Genomic DNA, 14,591 nt, shown 5'->3' with positions numbered 1-14,591 from the left:
GTGCAAAGCGCCTACCTCTCTTTCCTTCTGAAACTTTTTCCATTTCCTCTCACTGTCTTTTCCACCATGCCTCCCTTGCCCTATTAGTTTCACGTCGTAATCGATTAATTATTTGCCTATGCAACCTTTTGCCCTGCTCTGTGTCCACTCTCTTCCACCTCCTTCTCTCCTCCATTTCTTTTAGCATTTCATCCATAATCCACGGCTTCTTTATCCTTCTGCTGTCAACGTAGCTAATTGACTTCTCCGCCACTTTCTATTTCACACTGACTATTCCCGTTTTAATACTATCCAACACTTCTCCTAGAGTATGTGTATTTTCAATCTCCCGCTTTGTAATTTCCACTAGTTCCTGATATTCCCTTCTTATAGGTCCCTTCAGATCATCTACATTCCATTTCCTCGCTTTCCTATCTTTTATAAGTCTTTAGAATCTTACATTGCATTTCATGAGTACTAGGTTGTGGTCTGAATCCGCATCTGCTGCTGGGAAGCTGCACGAGTTTTTCACACTACTCCTAAACCTCTGTCTTACCATAATGTAGTCTATTTGATATCTTTCCACATCCCCTGGACTTTTCCATGTGCACCCACCTTCTCCCTTTGTGATGATTGAACCAGGTGTTTGTGATGAATAACTTAATGCCAAATTCTTGTTTTATCTTCCCTGTCGTTCAGAGTTCCTTGTCCAAAATCTTCTATTTGGTTTCCTCTCCATCATTCTATTAGTACTCATCCTCCCTCTGTCTCACCTCACTCAGTCACAAAATGTCTATTCTCGCTCTCTCCATTTCCCTCTTGGCGTTTTCTAGTTTACCCGCCCTCATCATTGCTCTCACATTCTACGTCCCTACATTCATTGCTGCCTTCTTCTTCAACATCTTCTTGAACTTCTTTTCTTCTTTCTTGGATGCTGATGAATGTGATAAATATCTGCAAGGGTTTCACATGTTGACGACCCCAGGGACCTTGAGACTTTGCTGCCGTTAACGACACCCGCCCTTTGCGGGCAGGTCCCGTCCGATAAGTTTCTGAGGTTTATTTGGTTGTATTACATGTTTTCAGGGAAGAGATAGTTGTTAGGGTCTCCCAATTCCATTCCAACTGTCTTTTTTACGTGACATCATCACATTGACTACCTTTCGTCTGGCTTTTACCCTTCTACCTATCTGGCATGGGCGTCCCTACGGGGAATAATTTAGAACTATTTTCGCCAGTTCAGTTCTAGTGGTTATGGGAACCTGCAAGGCTTTACACCGCGACAAGACTATTTTCCAAGTGAAATTAAAAAAATAACTATTTGATCGGAATGGAACTATATGATGCCTTTTGTCAAAAGCTACTGGCTTACAACAATCTATATTAAAAACTGATACACTTCAGTAAATGAGGCAATCGCTAAATTTCAATGCACATCTTTGGAGACGATGGTGCTGCCATCATCAGCCATTGGATTCGCGAATTTTGACTTGAATGTTAGTGTACATATATATAATGATTGAACTCACGCGCAGAGCAGAGGGCGAAGACTCTTCCTCCTCCGGGGGCCATGACTTCGATGACCGGGTGCAGCGGGTCCTCTGCGCCGGTGGCGCTGCCAGCGGCGGACGTGCGCGACCGGAAGTGGGGCAGCTTCCATTCGACGTGGTGTCGGTGCCAGGAGGCGCCACGGGTCATCTCGATCGTTGCGCACGCCACCCGTCGATTGTCCCTGTCGGCCACGCACAGAAGCTCCGGCCCAGACAAAAGAGCGACGCTGTGAACCACGTTGAATCCGGGCCATATCCCTGCAAGACAATGATTCAGAGGATACCTTAGACGCGCCTTATATGCAACGGGGCGGATCCCAGCACATGCGCAGTTCCTCATTCGGATACCAGTCGCAATTTTGGCGCTGGTGGGGTGATGAAGGGTGGATCGTGGGGGCAACCATTCTCCTCTTTATTCATCCCTTTTGGAGAATTTTCCCAACCCTAAAACCACCCCTTCCTTACTGCAGGTCAATAATGCGAACAGTTACATCACCAAGCCAATTTCTCCCCTGTCGATTATCACTCTGGATGTTTGTACCGAGCCTGTTGTTGGCGTTTCAAGTTCACTCTGTGAATCACACGTGAAGGATGTTGTGCTCCTACCAAGGCAATGAAATGCCTGCGATAAAACCCTGTGTAGTCGCCATTCGCGATGCAAGTTTCCCTAAGCAGTGCATGACGCAAGAAACTTTGTGGGCAGTCACGCGCACGTGTGCATAGTTATTTCCGAAGAGAGTGAACTTCACCAGGAAGCAACTCTTTTAATTCACCATTGAATTCCAATCCCGGCAGAGTAACTTATAATCATGGTAAATAAAATGTAAAGCCAAGGTTATACCTGTCTTATGATTGCTATATACAATAAATGAGAAAAGTATTCATCGTCAACGTAGAAGGCGCCCCAAGCAACATTGAAAGCAGGTACCCGAGGCCACGAGAAACCGTGTATGTGCAATGGTAAACCCTTCGGCTCCATATGCCGAAATCAGGCACTGAATCATACGGCGCTTTCATTTTTCCAGATGGATAATTTCGTAAATACTTCCTTTTAGGAAGGTATGCCAAGCGGAGAAGAAAGTGAATTGCGATCCGGAACATTCAAAGCAAAATCTTTCGCCCCGGCCTGAACCGACTCGAATCGGATTATTTCTTACCTTTTCGAATCGGGTACGAAGCGCCAAGTTTCGTATCGGATCACACCCGTGATTTATACTCCATTCCAAATATCATTGCGGGCTGGGGATTAGGGCGTTTACGAAAGCGACCGCTTATTACGTCGAATGAAACATTAATTAAAAACGTTAAATATGAGTGTACAATATGTAATAGTACCGAAGTCATCAAGTGCGGCGATAACCACTAGATATCTCCTCAGATGGATATAGTTCTTAACTTGTCGTCATAAGTTTGTTGTCCAACGTCATCAAGTCAAGTCGTCATCATGTTAATTTGATTATTTACATTACCAGAAGGGTTATTTATTGATTATTGGTAATAAATGAAAAGGCTTTCAAAACACGTCTTAAAGCAAGTATTGCGGTGAGGGGAGGGGACCGTTTCTCGGGCACGGACTTTCCCGCAGCCAATCGGATGATAAGGGGCGTGGCCTCGGAAATCAAGACCTCACCTACGCCTCAGTCATACCACAGAATATGGACCTACTTCCTAGGGAACTAATCCCTATTCTGTGGCCCTCGTAGGGAGCAGGCCCATATTCTGTGTCCATAGTAACTTCGTGAGGCCACATGACTGCATAGTCAAATCTAAGCTATTTTCCTATCTAAATCCTCAAATTGAAATTCACTTTCCCCCTTCGTCTATCTTTCGCGCGGGTGGACCCACTGATTCAATGATTTGCGAGTAAGATCTGTTGAACATCGAGTTAATAACTATATTATTACATTTTTACTCTTTAAAGGCCACAAAAGTTTTTATGTATGAAGTATGGAACTATTTCAACGCTCTTTGTCATGAGAAATACCGTAGCAATAAGAAATTACTTGAATATACGCACGTTAAAAGTTTCAGGGCCGAATTCTAGTTATTGACTGACTCTTAGGCCCTTCATCTACCTTAAAGGTTCAGATCTCACACTCAAGTTGAGTTTGAGTTACAGTTGGCACTGTTAGAAACCAACTTGGACCCTCAATCCTTGTCAGCTGGGGTAATTGCGGTGGAATTGGTAGCATTACCATTTTTCCTTGCGAATCGCATGACAAACATGAATACAATATCAGCTCCACGAGACATTTGGCCGGAAAATTCCATTTTCCACATCTCATACTCGTTGCAGTCACAAGAATTAAGGTTCGATTTTAACAACAAAAAACTCTTTCGTTACTAATGCTCACGTAAATCATTGGGAATACCAAAAAAGTGTAGAACGTAAGTTTTTGCTAAAATTGTTACAAGTTCGTTTCTATTAAAAATTATGCAGGAAGCCATGAATATTTATTTTCTAACACGTGGATATGGTTTCACTAACTTGAATGATTAAAAAATAAATGCTGTATTTATTTTATTATGTAAGAGAGAGAGAGGAAGATTATCCGATTTAGAATGCTTTAAGAGTACCAATACAACTTCTGGTCATATATGCTAAATTTCAAGCTGGCTTTTTTTCTCGAGGAATCTTTCGCGGATATATGCTTACAGATCTCACAAGTTGTGTTTTGATCTTGCTGTATTTTATGCAACATTTAATCCAATAATATGTTTATTTTCACGTAACAAAATCTGTGGGAAACAAATAATTTGAAACTGGAATACCTTCTTTTTCAAATATTAACTGAAATAGCAACTTAGACTGATGTATTTGCGTACTTTACCTAAATTGCTCTCAAAATATCGTCAACTAAGTAAATAGGTAATCGTAAAACATGTGTCAACTATATAGTGATGCATTTAATCGATAGTGTATCCTTATAATGCACTCATAAAACAATAGATTTGGATGAAAATACGCTATCAAGGTTATATTTATATTTTATCTTCATTAGTCTTTAAAACACAATTCTTTATATCAACTCAATGAGTTTTTAAATTAAAAGTTTACGTTAATGCAGTTAAAAGCGCTCTTCGGACGAAACGAACCGATTGGCGTCTACTATGTCCCACTACCTACTACTACTGTATCTACTTCTGTCGTCCGTTTCTTCGTCAAAAGGAAATTCCATTCGCTTATTCATTGCATATTTTTAAATTTCGTTTATTCAAACCATCAACGGGTTATATATTCGGGTCGAAAGACAAATGTCCTCTGGGAAAAATATCTTTTGAAATTTAAATGCTTGATAATTTTCTGGAATCCTTTTCTCGGTACCTCCGAATATCCTGCTCATGTGCGCTGTAATGGGATTTCAAGATGGCGCAAGTGAAATGGGCCCTCCACTAATCGCACCGCCATATACTTCAGTCTCTCATACCATTCATTCCCTCACCACAACACCCTCCGAGTCCACTCCAAATGTCTCTACAGTTTCGTAAGTTAGCTCACGCGGCAGAGACACCTGTCGGATGACAAGTGAACGTGAAGTCTCCCTCGTGACCAATAGAGATGCCTGAACAATGCGAGACCAGCTCACTCTTGCGTTGCGCCTCGTCAATGCAAATGACAAGTGCGAATCGCGTTGCGAAATAGAGGTTGTTTTCCGGCGCGCGTGACGTAGGTACACTCTCCAAAACAACTTTGTTTGTCTGTTCCCTGAATTCCCGCACACCTCGTCAGCGACTCTCTCCTCTTGTTTTTTTCTTCTTTCAGTCTCCTTTTTACCCATAATTCTCTCATTTTCTCGTCTAAAGGATAGGAAGCCGCTGTAAAGGCCAAAGTGGAGCCTGTGTGAAAACAATGAAATGGGATGTGCGCGTGGGGGAGTTCAGTTCGTTTCGCGAAATCCATTGAATCGAATCGGCATTGAAATGAAGTTGGTTCTATCTGCATGGAGGGCTCGGCCACGGGACAGGATTAATTTCTCTTCGGGGCTTCATGGCTGCTAGTATGGAGTGGCCATGTCGGCGATTGCCCAGGGCCCCTGGCTTTTGGGGGGGGGGGCACAACGCTCGCTTCTATCGTAAAGAGTGTAATAAAAAAGAATCGGATTACTTTAACCAAAGTTTTTTCTGCAATCATGTAATTATATGCTTTTACATGCTCAGAAATTCACTCTCGGCGTGAAAACTATTTGTTGCGCATGTTGTCAATGATGCAAGCCTTTTAAGTAGCCCTCTTTTCGAATTGGAGTTCTGACATTATAATAAATGTTCATTAGTAAATCATCAAGTAAATGTTCATTAGCCGTCAGGGGGACATTAATCAGCATGATTGCCTTCCTTGTAGCTTTGTTATTTGCAAAGATATGAGCAGCGCTATGTCATTTTTAAATGGCACCCTATAATTTTTATTCGGAAATTCATTTCCTCTACTAAAGACTTATTCAAAAATGTAGCAAAGTGGACCATTAACATAAACGCAACGTTAGGAAAACATGAGAAACTCGTCCACTTGCTGGAGTTAGCAGTAAACAAATGACAAGCAAGTCAAAACATAACACAAAAGTCACGTGGACTCTCCTGTACTACAGTACTGTACAGTACAGTACATGATACGCATTTTTTAATTTGCATCTGGACAAAAAGTTATTTCGGTTGGTCAAGATAAATGGAACACCCTGTGTGTTCATAGTCAATAGTGGTCGTCCTGGCTGTGCGGAGGCAAAAGTTGTGACCCAACATTAAATCACGTGACTGTTACCAGGCGTCATGTTAGTTAACTTAGCATTCGATGCAATAGGAGTTACTCCGTTCTTGGCAATACAAAGTTTTGTTTACATTCGAAACGCCGAGATGATGTTTTTGTTGTGAATACATTACAGCAACAAGAGCAGAAAATACGAGCCTACATAGAATTTTCGGGAAGAATAGCAAGGTTCAGAAAAATTAAGATACTTAGCCAGTACAAAACCTGAATCTCAAGTTAAATGGAATAAGCATTAAGAGTACACACACACACCTCCGAATTGCGATACCTTCGTTCCTTAATAGTTATTGCAACTTTTACGGTACTGAAGTAAAAAGTAAAACTTAGGGAACAGCTGTGATGGAGAAAGAAACATGTTCAATCATTGTTTGCAATGCACAAATCACCACTTTCAATTGTCTTCTTTGCGTCAACTTATTGACGAATTATTAGCTCAATTTTCGTGATGCTGAGTAGATAATTTAACATCTCAGAAGTTAATTTGATGGTATAAATGAAAATTTTTGACTTCCACATTTTTACGGCACCTCTAAACCTCGATGGGCGTCGCCAAGACACCACTCTTTAAGAAAAATAAAACTATCTTGTGAAATAAAGCGAAATGGGACACGTAAACGTGCCGCAGTTCTGCCAAATTTTCCATATTTCTGATTATCAATGCCAAAATATCATTGGAATTAGAAAGATGTAAAAGTTTGACAAAAAAATAAGTAAATACGTACAAATCTTACGAGTGAAATTTCATGCTGCCTCCTTCTCAAGGTCTCTGCGTGGTAGTTTGCGCGGCAGCTGTCTAAAATACGCCGGCTTCGTATTGCAGGGAAACTTTTTTTACCCCTTAGTCGCATCTCAAAATTCACTAACATATCAGAATAAAGTTAGAAAATCAAAACACAATGTTGCTTAGATATACTCGTTATTATAATGCTCCCAGGGACCCTTTATGGCTCATTCCGTGGACGGATATTCACATGTCTTCGTGTGCATGCGTCAATTGCGGAGGATGTATGGATGTAAGCAAGCGAAAACTTATCGGCAGCGGCGCAGTGAGGGGGGGGGGGTTTGGGGGAAACCCCCCTCCTCAAAGCTGGTATAAGACACTGTATTAGGCGTTACTTTGTGGAATTGCTTCATCATAGAATAAAATTAAATAAAATTACTTTGTTTTATTCCACAAAATTATTATTTTAAATAGCACGGCCCGGGTTTCAGCATCTAATACTATCATCAGGTATAAGCTAATTTAAAATAAATTGTGGAATAAAACAAAGTCATTTTATTTTATTCTATTACTTAATTGGATTGATGTTACTAATAGAATAGTGTAAGGGTGAATAAAATATCCCTAAGAAAGCCGTTAAACTCACTATTTTGAACCATTTATCTCAAAATTCCGCAATTCATTATTCTCGCACCTACCGCTTATCCTGGTGGGTATTCCATGTCCCCAAACACCCCGGTATTACTTGCACCTGAACCCCCCGCCCCTCCCGCCTTAATTCCTAGCTGCGCCCCTGCTTCTCCCCTCTTCCCCGAATTCAGCTGCGACCAAGTTATCTGTCATGAAATGACCCTCAAATATGTGTTCTTAACATTAGGGTGTAATCTCACAAATCTAAAAATTAAATACTGCATAATAGATATGTATATTGCCGTATAATTTTGCACATTTGACTAGGAGATCCCTCAGTTGGATCCCAAGAAGCTCTCGTTAATTTCCCAGCATTTGAAATTGCCGAATAGAGGAAAATAATGGTTCAGTCGCAAATTTTGCACAGAGTAAAGTTGAACCACTCAATAAAACCACCCGACCCCTGACGGTTGAGCGACAGTCTAAATGAAATTTATTTTTACATATTTCGTGAATTACTCGATAACCGCGACCTCTAAGGTAAATATACTGTGATGCGAAATTAAGATAAATAAAATTTCCTTTCCAAATGGCTCTCATAATTTTGTCATTTTGTATCTAGTTTACGAGCGACAGAATGCGTAAAATTTGAAATTTTTGAAGTATCGTATTTCAGTGGTTTAAAATCGACGTTTCAATTTAAATCAACCCAGAAATAGCAGAAAATTTTTATTTATTGAGAACATTACGTTGAGTGGTTGGAGTACTCGGCACGAATTTGGGGGCTCCCGGTTCGATTTGATGCACACAAAAAAAGTCGCTTTGAGGTTTTGTTGTGTTGGGTGGGCCTCCCTCAGCCACCTGTGTTTGTTCAGTGGGTTGATCATGAGAATCGGCCGTACCAACCAAAAGGTTTTATCCCTCAATTTGCCCTTTTTAGACGTCCATTGATGGTGTACTGAAATTGACGAGAGTTTCTAAAGTGCAGCGTCTACAGCGATTTTATTCTGTATTTCCGAATTAAAATGATCAAATTCGAAGAACTGTTTGATATTCAAATGAATCGTTCAATGAGCCATTGAATGCTGACGATGACACGAAGTAAATGAGCAGTTCTCGAGGAAGTGAGATGTTGAAGTGAGCAGATGCCCACTTGCCGTAGGCGTTCGCCTATTGTACTACCAAATATCTAGCGATTTGATCGTAGGATTATCCTTCCTCATAGGATAATCCTCTAAAATCGCTGGCATATTAATGGCTTTGCCTGGTTTCGCTATTTAGTTGGGCCCTTTTCGCTTCTATAGCGTTCAGGTGTTTTTCCCCATCCCGTCCCTTCCTTCCCTATCCTACCCCAGAGGCTTCGCGTCGACGGGCTCCCATCGCGGCGGCGCCTCTGTCCTTTTCCCTTCCTCTCCGCCCCCTCCCCGGGTGATCGGGTGTATAAGTCTCTGACTTGGTTCCCGGCCCCTGTGTTTTGTATCCTCGAAGGGATCCCTTGAGCCCTCATTCTCTTTGTCTCCACCAAACAATGCTAGTAGCTGGCTAAATCTGTGACGTCATCTGAATTCGATACGAAATTCAGTAATGCAGAATCACATCCCAGTGCGAAGTTACTGATACACCCTTTTCTCGAACTCTCCCGCCATTTTTCTTCGGCATTCGTTGATTGGTCAATACTCTCATTGTTAGTGCTCGACTCCGTGACTGGTTGGCTCCGAGGCTGGCCCAACTATCACAATCAGTTCACGAATCGTTTCCCATGGCGTCCTGCATGACTATCACTTGAAGGGACTTTAGTGAACCAGAAAATAGTCTTCCGTGGCCATAGCGTAGGGATCACGTCACAGGTAAGAAACAAATACCGCGTTGGTCAGCTGGAACGGAAGAATTCGCAGCAGTGACCAACCCCAGCCTCTCAACCAGAAACGCATCATTGTGGCTTCCCAGTCATTGGAGCTAAACTTTCAACTTCTACTTAAGTCATACTTTCAAATTGGAACTAAGGTCTCCTTTATCGGTGAAGACATCCGCTTTCTTACTCGTAAAAATTGCAAACAAACTTAGCGAGGTCGCTTCAACCATCGAAAAAGTTTTCATTGATTTGAGTGAGTGCTTGTTAAGTGTTTCCGGTTGAGAGACTAGGGTAGGTTACTGCGGCGAATACTACCCATTCCAGAAAACCAACACAGTAGGCACCTTCTTACTTGTTTTGTACCTGGAGACTATTTTCTGTTTCACGATTGAGGCCGAAGACCTTACCTGTTCTATGGACTTAAGTGTCCAAATGACGGTCAAACAATAATCAAGGAGAACAATTATTACGATCACTTATCATTCGAGAAGGATTAAAACTGGAAATTTAAATGGTACTCTCAGATATTTCAAAGGATATTCTCTAGACTACTTAATACATTGTCCGAATTGAGCGCGCGTTTTTCCATTAATGGTCTCCTGCATGAATTCATTGTCCAAAGAAACGGTCAATATTTCGACGCTTCCCTCTATTGGTCTAGTGAGTTTTGATATTACTGGCGTTGAGAGTGTTACACCCGTGTGAGGAGACATAAGTGTGTACATGCCTTCGTCGCGTGCTTTGATCTCCCGCACGAATCGTCCGCTGGGCGTGAGGTGTACCACGCGTGCGTTGCAGTATCCGTCCCCAACGAATATGTCTCCGGCGTGCTGCGCGCTAGTTCCAGGCGCCACCGCAACGCTCGTCGGCTGGCAGAAGTGGGCGCTGTCCCGCCCGGGCTCGAACCGACGACCCAGCGTCAGCGTGGCCACGTTCGCACCCTCCGGAGGATACTGCTCCGATGAGAAAAGACGAATTCATTCATTAGTAAATGATGCGTATTAATATATGATGCAGCCTCATTGGCCACTCAAACTAAGATTGGAGTTCACCTATCAGGTCCGTCAAAAGCACTTTGAAAGAAATTGCAAGTCCACAAAAACTTTGGACGTGTTCTTCGCGCACTTTGACCTCCTGAGTACGAAAATGGTGTTCAAAACATCGTATCACTCACAGTTAAAGAACAAATCGCACTCATTTGCAATTACTGACAATACAGTATATTAAAATTATATATTATCCTATTAATTGTAAGTTTGGAAAAATGTGAAAGATTTTTGGGAATATGAAGGGAATGGAACAATGACATGAGGAAATTTTGGATGCGCGGATGTTGGGCGACTCTAGCGGGGGTGAGCTCACACTCAAATGTCCCGTAGGTGAGGGCAAGAGGGTCTGTGCCATTATAAACGAATGGACCACGGGGTGTGGAAGATGCTGGTGAGTGTTTGGTACAACACATTCCCTCTTTGCCTATACCTATATCTTGCTCGTTGAAAGTAATACTTCGTTTATCGTGTAGGCTCTCTTTACCAAGTACGCGTGGTTTAACGATATTGGCGGAGTATATTTTAACTTGTGCCAAAAAGGTGGGGTGTTTTGAGCGTTATATTTGGATTCAGGAGACAAAAACACACCAAAAACACCTTTTGCTGTGAAAAAAGTTTCCCACTATTGCGTAGTGTGATTGAAAAATGTGCAAATTTGCCTCCTCAAATAAAAAGTAATATCGGAGGCGTTTGGCAAAAATCCAAGAAATTCGCTGAAAAATGCATGGGCTTTGTTATGTACACTCCTTACTCATCAATACTACAATGGTTTAAATTTGAAGATTGGTGAAGAGCCTAAGAGGGTTAGTTGATTAAGCATAATAACTCATTTAAAACATATCAATAAATATAGTAATATTTTTTTTTAAGTGGCAGCATGTCCCGCGAAGTTATTTCGGAGTTAAATAAGTTATGCGTCGCAACAGTTCCGTATCCGTTGTTGGAGCTGGTTTCTGAGCATTCGCTCATTGATCGTCATTTTTATTTACGTCGCAATAGGTGAGTTGGTGCAGGTGGGGTCGAGGTTAGGCCTTCTCGAGGTTTCTTCCCGAAATTAATGGAAGCCAGGGTCAAAGAATTGAATCGTAGTCTTTGGTTTCTGTTGTAATTATTTCTATGCTTCGTTACTTCGTGGGCCTTTCCAATTATTCGCCTTCAAAATAAAAATACCAATTAAATATTAGCATTTGTAAATTTTCAATAAATAAGAACAAAACCTTGTGGAAGTTTCCAGCATTCATGACGAAAAACTGCAACAGTTTAAAATTGGACACGCCAAATATAGAAATTGATGCGGAGGCATCGTTTTCATATGTTACTTGAAGCATGTCTGCAAACTTTATGCCAAAAAATTATACTACCGAAGAACATGAATGTGCTACGGTAGCGTAAATAATTACACATCCTACTCTATTTTTAAACCGTAATGGTCTTGCAACATTTAGTCCTAGTTGGCGCAAGCTGTTCATTCAGGGAGAGGGCCAACAGAAATGAACACACATCGCATGTCCTTAAAGTGAAAACCATTCAGGGGGGCTCGAACGCGCGACCCCGGGAGTAGTAGGCGTCACCGGGGCCGACGTTATGCATTTATTTATTAAATACATGTTTTTAAACTGTGGCACGTGTTTAACCGGAAGAACATGAATTGGGTCCCAGACAGAGAACAATAGGGTAGTTTCCTTCGTTAAAGAAAACGAAAGGCATTGATTGCGATTCGTTACTCACCATTAGTGTATTCATAATATACAAATTATTTGGTTTTAGAAATACCGGTTTAGACGAATGGCTGTGGTCAATATTAACCACATTTGAAAAAGGCCAGATTGGCGCCCATGCGATGCCATTCCACGTGACGTCACAGGGACCTAGTTTCTATATGAGTAGATAGGAGTTTTACATCGTCTGAGATTACCAATGCATGCATGAGGCACAGAGCTCAGGAAAATATCTCTTAATTATCACCTATTAAACTGCCTAAGGTTGGAAAGTTTTCTTCGCTTGATAAGGTATTCATAATCCTTATTTAAGCCAAGCGCTACCTGCTAGCATGGCACTCAGCTACCTGCTAGTAGCCTGCGTCGTATCAGCGCTCAAGCCTCGCCCCAAGGTCACCTCACACGGTGACAGCGGGAACCAGAACGACGTCACACGGGGTTTTCCCAGCTTGGCCGTCGCGTTTTCGCGCGCTTGAAATTTTTCACTTCTCCTTTAATCGCGAGAAATATATATCGTCATTTAAAAATCTAAAAGCGTGAAATACGTACTCCAGGAGTAATAATATTTAGATTAAAGCAATAAAAAAATAATGGGAAACCACCCTATTCAACCAAATGACACGTGCTGCCACATTGACCAATGTAGCTATTGGCTCACCCTGAAGACTTGGTGCATGGCGACATCTGTGAGCCACACTTGTCCCTCAGGGTCCACTGTGAGGCCGTGAGGCATGAAGAAGTGCCCGGCGCCCCACGCGTGCACCACGGCACCCGAATCAGGGTCAAGGGTCAACACGGTGTCCTCCTGGATTGGGCCATCGTCCACGTGTAGGTACTCGTTGTGGCCATTGAAGGAACTGCGAGAATTTAGGAGAGGAAGAACAATTAGTAAAAAAAAGAGCGGAAAATGAAATCAGAACACATCGTATCGATTATCATCGTCAGTCGCCACAGATTTGCTTCACGCAGCCCTTCACTCAATTGTCCAATCTTTCAATCCCTACATAGTCCTTCTGCTAATCATGCTTATCCACGTCTCCCCAAACATCTCATTCGTGGTCTATCTCTGCCATTATCCCCTTCCACCACTCCTTCAATGATGGTTTTCATATCGTGTTCCAAGATGTCACCGGTTCAATTGTTGCCGTCTTCTTCACAAGGTATTCAAAGGACTTCTCTCCTACTCTATAGAACGTCCGCAGAACTCATGCGTATTTTTTATCTCCACCATTCTTCCTTGTTCATTCACTTGTCTGTTCTTTATTACACATGTTGTATTGCGTTTTCGGAGTTGTGTTGCTTATTATAAACGAAACATGTCATGTTACGTCATGTAGTTCTTGTACATACCATGGGGTAATGTACATGCCATGAATAATACCATATTTTCATAATAAACCATATTTCGAAACCTTCCTACCTTGAAACAGCGTTACCCAGATGTTAAACGAATTAGGCTGGGAGCCGCTGGAGACTCGGAGGCTGCGCGCTAGGCTTATATTGCTTGAACAATTGAGATTGGATATCTTTAAGAACGACACGGAAAACATAATCTAAGAGCCACACTATATTTCCAGGTCCGACAGAAGCGATAAATTAAGAGACATGTTTTGCTGAACGGATAGATATGGGAATTCGTTTTTCCCCCGAACAATAAAGGAATTTAATAAACGCTAATCCCAACTTCGTTAGAGCACTTCATTTTTATGTGTAAACGGCAGTTGTCCTAACACCCCCTGCAACACGCCTTTCAGGCGGCTTGCGGGGTATTATATAGATGTAGATGAACACTATTCATAAATGCCTAATGATACAATGATAACGAAATTCCAAGCGATATAAAAAGTTGTTCAAATGTGGAATCATTAAATTACAAATATCTGCTACATCAGTAATCAAATTATTTTTTTTTACTTTATGCCACAGTTATTTTAGAAGTGCATAATTTGTCTGTTCTTTAATACACATGTTGTATTACGTTTTCGGAGTTGTTCTACTTATTATAAACTAAACATGTCATGTTACGTTTTGTAGTTCTTAGGGGTAATGCAGGTACATACCATGAATAATACCATATTTTCATGTTACACCACATTTCGAAAGCTTCCTACCTTGAATTCTCATCGCTGCTGTCTTCGTCTATGCCTCCTACTATCAAAGATGACGCTTTGCACGGAAGTCCTAATAAATTGCTTCGATGCTTATCTATTCAGCTGTAAGAATACTTATCTTTTTGAGGAATACCCTCTTTGGTTGGCCTATTATTTCCTTCTGTCTTCGTCCATCATGTTCCTCAGAGTGCTATTAAATACACCGATCTGAATTTCACCAGC

General features: G+C 41.6%; 1 protein-coding gene across 1 annotated transcript in view; it reads right to left on the bottom strand.

Annotated features, from left to right (window-relative positions):
* The window catches only part of LOC124165235 (peptidyl-alpha-hydroxyglycine alpha-amidating lyase 2-like), a 43,775-nt gene that overhangs the window by 14,629 nt on the left and 14,555 nt on the right, over window positions 1-14,591 (bottom strand). Inside the window, exons 3-5 of the mRNA XM_046542543.1 lie at window positions 12,917-13,115; window positions 10,219-10,444; window positions 1,509-1,787 (exon numbers count right to left, since the gene is read on the bottom strand). Of these exons, the coding sequence (XP_046398499.1) occupies window positions 1,509-1,787; window positions 10,219-10,444; window positions 12,917-13,115 (704 nt within the window). The remainder of the gene's footprint in view (window positions 1-1,508; window positions 1,788-10,218; window positions 10,445-12,916; window positions 13,116-14,591) is intronic.

This window comes from Ischnura elegans, chromosome 9 (genome assembly GCF_921293095.1).
Source record: "Ischnura elegans chromosome 9, ioIscEleg1.1, whole genome shotgun sequence".
Lineage (NCBI taxonomy): Eukaryota > Metazoa > Arthropoda > Insecta > Odonata > Coenagrionidae > Ischnura > Ischnura elegans.
This window is presented reverse-complemented; position numbering and strand designations above follow the sequence as displayed.